Here is an 8,401-nt window from a genome sequence, read left to right on the forward strand (position 1 = left end):
TAGTTTCTATAAATTGTATAAATCATTTATTAATGAAACAACTCGTACATGTATAGAAAATTAATTGTATGATTATAAAAGTAATTTATCAAGGGAATAAATCCAAACTTTCACTGGTTTCTGTTCTCAAATACCAGTTCCTGCTTTTTTTTTTGCTGTTAGGCTGACAAAATTAGACATTTAAAGATGTGATCTTGGGCTCTGGTGTGTAAATATTAATTCATTAATAATACAAAAATGATTGACAGGTTCATAAGTGATGAGAATAGTTGTTAGTTTCTGCCAAGTGATTGTCTTTCTCAGCTCGTGCTCAACATACGGTCCAGTTCTTCTCATTTAGCAGCCAGACATTTAGCAGATATAATAGCTTCTCCTGATCTCATTCGCTTTAATAACTACAAGTTATTATTATTCACATGAGAAAGTATCATACAGATATTTATATATATGGAAATTATTGAGCCTTTAAAGAGTTTTCCCAATGATTTTGTGTAAATAGCCACAGATTTCGGTGAATAGTCAATATTCACAATATCGATATCTGTGTGAATAGTCACAGAAGTCGATATTGGATATCGGTCCGGAACTAAATTAAATAGCTGACTCGGGTATCAGTGACAAACAATCGATGTGTCTTTGGGCAACACACACACCCCACATTGCTCCCGTAGCCCCGCCCATCAGTGTGTGAATGTGTGTGAATGTTGTCATGTTGTGTTAAAGTGGTTTGAGCACAGGTACATTTAGCATTTCCACTTATTTTTTATAAATATCAAGGACATTTATATCTATTTATTAGTTTTTTTACAAAGTTAGCCAGATGTCGTAATGAGGATGATCCCAGTCACTTGCCCACAGTGAAGCACACAGCTTATTAATTAAATACTGCTATCAGATTGCTGCTTTCCTTCGTATCGGCCTCTACCCAAAGTCCAGGTAGTGGAATTGGGTGTGATGCAGTCAGAAAGGTGCATCCCTAGATGAGTGCTCTATCTAATCACAACTTACTATTTGAAAAATGTAAAAAATATTAAAATACTGAAAATATTATTGATGTGTTTGGCAGTAAAAACTGAACAACTTTGTTCCCCATGTAGGAGTCTCCAGGAGGAGAGCTCTCGTCACCTTTGACCCCTGTGACTCCGCCCATGGAAAGCATCAACGGCACGGATGACATCTGTGACACGCCTCCCAACTCAGACAGCCGCCCAGAGCCGTCTCAGAACGCACTGGCCTTTGCACACAGGTACGATGCGCATGGTGATGCGTTCACTGTCCCGTGTTGTCATGTTTACCACAGTATAGATGTAACAGTCTGACCGTACACTCTCATATTTCACATGGATTACACACGGAACACGAAAATACATCAATTATTAAGATTTATTTTCTGTCTGAGGCACAGGAGTATTCACCCCTCTTCTTCCATGTCTTTCTTTTCATCTGCGTGCGTCACGTTGCATGTCAGCATGGTCGTGAACTCCTCCTATTCACGGCTGCTCTCTCGTGTGTTTCCTCTCCAGGGAGCAGTATAAGACTTGTCGGGTCTGCTCTTTCTGATAGGGATGTCATTACAAATCCTGACTACTGCAACATCTACGCAAAACAAAACACGTTCAGGGTCACATTTCTCCAGAGATAAGAGCCTGGAAGCAGGCCGGCAACAGGGAGGCTCTTCTGTACAACACGTGGCGCTCTGCTTGTTTACGAAGTGCTAACATATAAGGTTCACCAGCACGCCGTCACTCCAGTCAGGAGCAACGTGTGTGTATTTTTTTGTATTTGATTTTATTCAGTTAATCAAATCAAATTAAATACAATATTATTCTATGTAATATACAAAACAGAAAGACTGAAAAGGTATAGGTAGAAGCAAAAAATGCTAATATTTTCCTCTCCTAAATTAATATCAAATAAATCAGAAAATTAATATAAAATAAAGAAAAAATAACAAAAAAATTAATAAAAGAAAAACAATATATATATATAAATATATACATACATACAAATACACATATATATATATATATATATATATGTGTATACATATATGTATGCACATACATACATATATATACACTACCGTTCAAAAGTTTGGGGTCACTTAGAAATGTCTTTATTTTTCAAAGTAAAGCACTGTTTTTTCAATAAAGATAACATTAATCAAAAATACACAATATACATTGTTAATGTGGTAAATGACTATTCTAGGTGGAAACGTCTGGTTTCTTATGAAATATCTCCAGAGGTGTATAGAGGCCCATTTCCATCAACTATCACTCCAGTGTTCTAATGGTACATTGTGTTTGCTAATCGCCTTAGAAGACTAATGGATGATTAGAAAACCCTTGTGCAATTATGTTAGCACAGCTGAAAACAGTTATGCTGGTGATATAAGCTATACAACTGGCCTTCCTTTGAGCTTGAAGTTTGAAGAACAAAATTAATACTTCAAATATTAATCATTATTTCTAACCTTGTCAATGTCTTGACTATATTTTCTATTCAATTTTCAATTCATTTGATAAATAAAAGTGAGTTTTCATGGAAGACATGAAATTGTCTGGATGACCCCAAACTTTTGAACGGTAGTGTATATATATATGTATACATATATACACATACACACATACATACAGACATACTTCCACATACATCTTCCATATAAATACATTTCAATCACATTTATAACTCTCAAGAATTGTTTTATAAATAATTTCCTTGAAAACCAAAAAGGAGTTCACCATTCTTACATCCATTTCTACATTATTCCATAATTGGACTCCTACAAGAGAAATACATCTTCTTTGAATCCCTTTTTCAGCCTTTTGTACCGTACATTGGTGCAATGAATTCTTTCATTCCTAATCACACACTGTTGCTCCACAACGACCCGCAAGATGAGTTACTTCAAGTGTTTCTCTGGTGGGAGGAATTATTCAAGTTATTATTGTGTCCAATCTGAGCATGCTTGACAAAAGAAGAAAAAAATCACATTTATTTATTATATTATTTATGTTTGCCTACTGCAATGCAATACTATCTTTAAAATGCAAATTAAAATATTTAAACTAATGTTGTTTAGTGCATTAAGGAATATGTGACTGTGTCACTTCTCTGCATGCAGCACTACTTTTACACTGTTTACAGTCCTGCTGTGTTTGTGTCCGGTCAGGAGACTGAATATTGAAATGAGTAATTCATAATCCTTTTGATTGTCAATACTGGTTCATATACAAGAGATTGTGTAAGATAATACGGTCAAAGTGACATGTACATATTTTTGATTTGTATAATGGCTTTCTGAGGAGGTGTGGCTGTGTGGTTCACCAAAAAGGTGTTGATGAAGCGTTTATGTAAGACTTATATAACATGCTGTGGGTAGTGGGAGGCAGAGAAAGAGCTAATCAGATGGTGAGTGTGTGTGTGTGTGTGTGTGTGTGTGTGTGTGTGTCAGAAGCTGGAAAGAGAGCACGACCGAGAGAGAGGGGTGTATTGTATAAAGTCTGCACATGAGTCACTGATACCTAAACATCCACCAACTGCACACACACGAGAACAAATAAAGTGAACAGGAGGGCACGGGTTATGAGTTTGAATCATTTGAGTGAGTGAAGAGTTTCTCAGGAAAGGAAATGTTCCTTTCATCTCCTGTCACCTGTAGTCGACTGTACGCGGAGGTATTGTCACTTGTAAAATCTCTGTAATCTCATTTCATTATTCCTCTGGCTGCGATTCGTATTAATTAAAGATATCAATCAATCGCTTTAATGTACTATCATTCTTTTTTGTTCAAAGATGGGTGTCTGAGAGGAGGCTTAAAACCTTTTCTTTTTTTGTAACCATCATTGTAGAGCTCTTATGCGACAGTTAATTTTAATAGCGTGTTGAACGCTCTAAAGCCGTAACAAGCTCAAGTGCACATTCTTAGAAATGCCTTCATCTGAACTCGGTACGGCTCCACCGATCTGAGTGTGCAGTGAGAGCAGAATGTAGCGCGGACACCCACCGCCTGCTGCAGTCTTGCTGCTGATGTCTATAAATGCTGCATGCGTGGGAGAGCGGCTCCACGCTCGGCATTCGCGATGCCGAGCGTGGAGCGAGCAAACCTCAGTCTCACATTTTCTCAGGGGCATATGCAGAGAGGCTTGATGCGAAGCCCTCTGGCTGCTGTTCTCTCTGTGATTCATTCGTCTTACATTTAACATCTGTAACCACGAGGTCCCCGGTTCGACCCCCGCTCTCCCCATAGTCGCATGTTGAAGTGTCCTTGAGCAAGACACTGAACCCCTAGGTCACAGGTGTCAAACACAAGGCCCACCACGTCATTTCATGCGGCCCCTGACGGCTTGAAAGACATATGATCGCCTTTATATCCCGTGCTTTTATTTTGAAGGTTATACAAATTAAATAGATTTATTTTATAATATTAGAGTAATGTTCTTGTGTACAATATTTCCACTCTCGAATAAACAATAATCAAATGCAAAGAGAGTTATTTAACTATATGTTCGCGAGTAGTTTATACAGTGCTTCAGGTACACCGGCCCTTTAACCCTTGTGTTGCCTTAGGGTCATTTTGACCCGAATCAATATTACACCCTCCCCCCGCCTTTGGGTCATTTTGACCCGATTCAATGTTTCACCCTCCTGTTACCTTTGTATTTACTAACATATTTTACCCTTTGGGTTCAATTTGACGCCAGCAATTAAAACCTCCAGAAAATTATTAGAATTAATATTGTTTTCCAAGTTTAAGTGTGAGGCACTTTATGTTTGTTTGTTGACTACCGAAAGAACACCGACATTAAACATTGAATGGGGTCAAATTAATCCTAAGGCGGGGGGAGGGTGTAATATTGATTCGGGTCAAAATGACCCTCAGGCAACACAAGGGTTAAGAAGCGGCCATGATGCTGATGTGGCCCACGGTGAAGATGAGTTTGACACCCCCGCCCGAGGTGATCCCTTCACTGCAGCCCACTGCTCCTTCACTACTCAGGATGGGTCAAATGCAGAGAAGAATATCCCCAATAATGGGATCAATAAAGGATATATATTTATTATTATTATTATTATTATTATTATTATTATTATTATTATTATTATTATTATATTGTCACATCATCTCACATGCCTATCACCTCACACTGCAGCTCCTTCAGCCTTTTATGAGCCTTAATCTGCAGCTAAAATGTATTTTCTGTCAATTTGTTTGACGCTGTATAAGCTTATAGTTTATTTTATCGTGAAAAGAAAAGAATTAAAATGGTTGGAATGTATTTTTAACGTGTTTACCTGTACTTACTGAGTGTTCAGACCCACAACTGTCTCTTTGCATCAGACCTTCCAGACCTTTTCGGTTTGTCTCTTTGCAAAGTGTCTGGAACTCGAGGACGACTTGTATCCATAACATCTGCACCACTCTGCTGCTCAGTGTTGCTGTGTAGGCCGGTGTGTGTGTGTGTGTGTGTGTGTGTGTGTGTGTGTGTGTGTGTGTGTGTGTGTGTGTGTGTGTGTGTGTGTGTGTGTGTGTGTGTGTGTGTGTGTGTGTGTGTGTGTGTGTGTGTGTGTGTGGGTGTGTGCGTGTGGGTGGGTGCATTGGGCACAGGACGGGAGGAGAATGGCATACAGCCGTGTGCAGGACTGCGAGAGGTTCTTAACCCTCCTGTTACCTTAGGGTCAATTTGACCCCATTCAATGTTTAATGTTTCGGGTCAATTTGACCCCAGGCTGTTTTTCACTGTGTCAAACATATAAGAAATATCAACTTTTTTATATATTTAAAGGGCTATTTAGGTAGTCAACAAACAAACATAAAGTACCTTACACTTAAACTTGGAAAACAATATTAATTCTAATAATTTTCTGGAGGTTTTAATTGCTGGGGTCAAATTGACCACAAGGGTAAAATATGTCAGGAAATATAAAGGTAACAGGAGGGTTAATAAAGGTAACAGGAGGGTTAATATCGCCGCATGTCGGTGTGTGTGGCGGTTCTGCTCTGGAGTCTTTGTGAATGGTTTTCTGAATATTGGAAGACCTTTGGTTGCGGCGGTCTGTGAACTCTCTCCTGGCGTCGGAGGATGTAGGCCTCTGTCGGTGGGTTTGCGGTAAGCTTGTGGGAACGGAGGCGGTGCGATGTCATACGTCAGGGTGCTCCACGCGCCTCCGTTCCTTCCAGTGCTGCCATGGCAACCGCTCTGGCTCCCCGCTTCTCGACGTGCTCTGAGAGCGGGAGAACCTACCTGACGATGCACAGCGGTCAGGACGCGGCAAAGACACCAGAGGGCTGTAGAAAAACCTTCAGGTTTATGTTTTTTTTATCTTTATTGAGCCTGGGAGGAGAAGTATTCTCAACATTGTGAAGGAGTAAAGCACCACACAGAGCGTCGATGTTTTATTCAGGAGTCACGGCTTATTGGCAGTGTGTACATGTTCAAACCACAAAATGCATTCTGGATTCAATTACAAAAATGAATAATTAAATGTGAAACATGTTTGAACTAAATGAAATACCAAAGTAACCTGACAACCCACACAATCTGCTCCAGTGCTGTTTCTCGTCATGACATCATACCGCTCTCACCAACAGGTGCAAACAGATGATGCTGAATCTGTTGGACAGAAACAATCTTCTCTCCCAGAGAGTCTGCGACTATAATAGCTTTTATTATAGAATTAAAAAACATTGCAAAATTGCATCGAGCTGATGCAAGGAAATAATTGCTTCGACAGTTTAACATCACAATAGGCTCTTGAATGACGAGAGGGGAAAGGATAACACGTTGATATAATGAACAGCAACTAGAACATATAATTAGCAAATCAAATCCTCATTATAAGGCATTTATATTGTGTAAATAATCACATCATCGTCACAATCAGCAGTTCATTTCCACAGGAGCAGCTAACTTACCCACCGTGTTTCTCACACACTTCAGCCAGAAGTGTGCTCAGGTCTCCCCTGAGACCTCTCAGCCAGACTCGTTTCATGAAGACAAACACCAGTGTCAAAACGTCTTGCACTCGTTTCTCTCCTCCGATTCTCCCTCTGTCGCTCTCGCTTGCTTTCTCCGTCCGTCTCCATCTTCACGTCTTGACGTCTCGCCTGCTCTCCTGCTCTGCGAGCTGCTGTGTGGGGTTTATACATTGGCGGGGCTGCGTGCCGTGGTGACAGCCTCGCTCCACGTGTGTGTGTGTGTGTGTGTGTGTCAGTTGATATGTGCATGTGTAGGATGAAGCGTGGTCTCCCTCCTATGCGTCACACACACAGACACACTTGCACTCGCGGAGGGGGTGGATGTTGTGTAAGAAGCGAATGCACCGTGGGAGTCCTGCGTGACTTAGAACCGGGTGCTCTCTCTTTTAAACTTAGTTTAGAGGAGGTGTGATGCCGGAGTGGAGTACTGCTGCAGTGTGAGTTGTTCTGCGCATCTGTTTCCACCGCTGGGAAGAATGACTTTGAAGTGTGTGGGAGGAGGAGCTTCGTTTCAAAGGTACTCGACTCGATGTTGGTACTCAACGAGGTTTAGGTCTCTCTTACAATCTCCTGCCCGAGTCAGACATTATTCAGTTCAATTCAGTTTATTTGTAGAGCCCATTTTCACAAATTACAAATTCCCCTCAGAGTGCTTTACAATCTGTACACATAGACATCCCTGACCTTTGACCTTTGACCTCACATGGGATCAGGAACAACTCCCAAACAACCCTTCAGGGTAAAAGGTCAGAACCCTTGAGGAGAGAACAGAGGAGGATCCCTCTCCAGGATGGACAGGTGTCATAGATGTCATGTGACCAGAAGGAATCATTACACACACATTAAAACACAGGAACAACACAATGAAGATGACAGAGTGGATGAAGAGTTGGTAGTCGGCATATTCCACCATCCAGACCTCCACGGTCCATCAGGTGGAGGTAGAGAGGAGGAGTGGGCGGAGTCTCAGCAGGGCCATGGCGTAGTTGGTAGTAGTCATATTCCACCATCCAGACCTCCACGGTCCATCAGGCAGATGGGATCTAACTATGTGAGAGACGGGGAACCTTAAATGAATGCCTGCAATGCTCACGTTTACAAGGGGAGATGTGCAGCGGAAGAAGTTTCCCTCCAGAAAGTTGAGTTTGTAAATATAAATTACACGACAACTCCAAACTATCGACTCGCGAGACCATGTGCAGCCTCCTTCTCCCACACATGCCTCTCCTTCCTGTAATTCGATCACTGTTCCCGTATCGCTCATCTCATCGTCTCCTCTGTGAGTAGCTGGACAAGATTAGGCTCCAGCCAGTCCGATGATAATCTCAGATTACAACTCATGTGGCCGGCCGCTGCTTTCACAGCTACCTACAGCTCCAGGCCAGGACGTGTGACCTCCAATCTGAGTGCCCACTGCAG

The 8,401-nt window shown here is 41.2% G+C and overlaps 1 protein-coding gene across 2 annotated transcripts in view; it reads left to right on the plus strand.

Annotated features, from left to right (window-relative positions):
* Nucleotides 1-8,401, plus strand: part of homer1b (homer scaffold protein 1b) — a 28,722-nt gene that overhangs the window by 14,156 nt on the left and 6,165 nt on the right. For both annotated transcript variants that reach the window (XM_056418465.1, XM_056418464.1), the window contains one exon: nucleotides 1,098-1,246. In XM_056418465.1, coding sequence (XP_056274440.1) covers nucleotides 1,098-1,246 — 149 coding nt within the window. The remainder of the gene's footprint in view (nucleotides 1-1,097; nucleotides 1,247-8,401) is intronic.

The sequence above is a fragment of the Pseudoliparis swirei genome, chromosome 7, assembly GCF_029220125.1.
Source record: "Pseudoliparis swirei isolate HS2019 ecotype Mariana Trench chromosome 7, NWPU_hadal_v1, whole genome shotgun sequence".
NCBI classification, from domain to species: domain Eukaryota; kingdom Metazoa; phylum Chordata; class Actinopteri; order Perciformes; family Liparidae; genus Pseudoliparis; species Pseudoliparis swirei.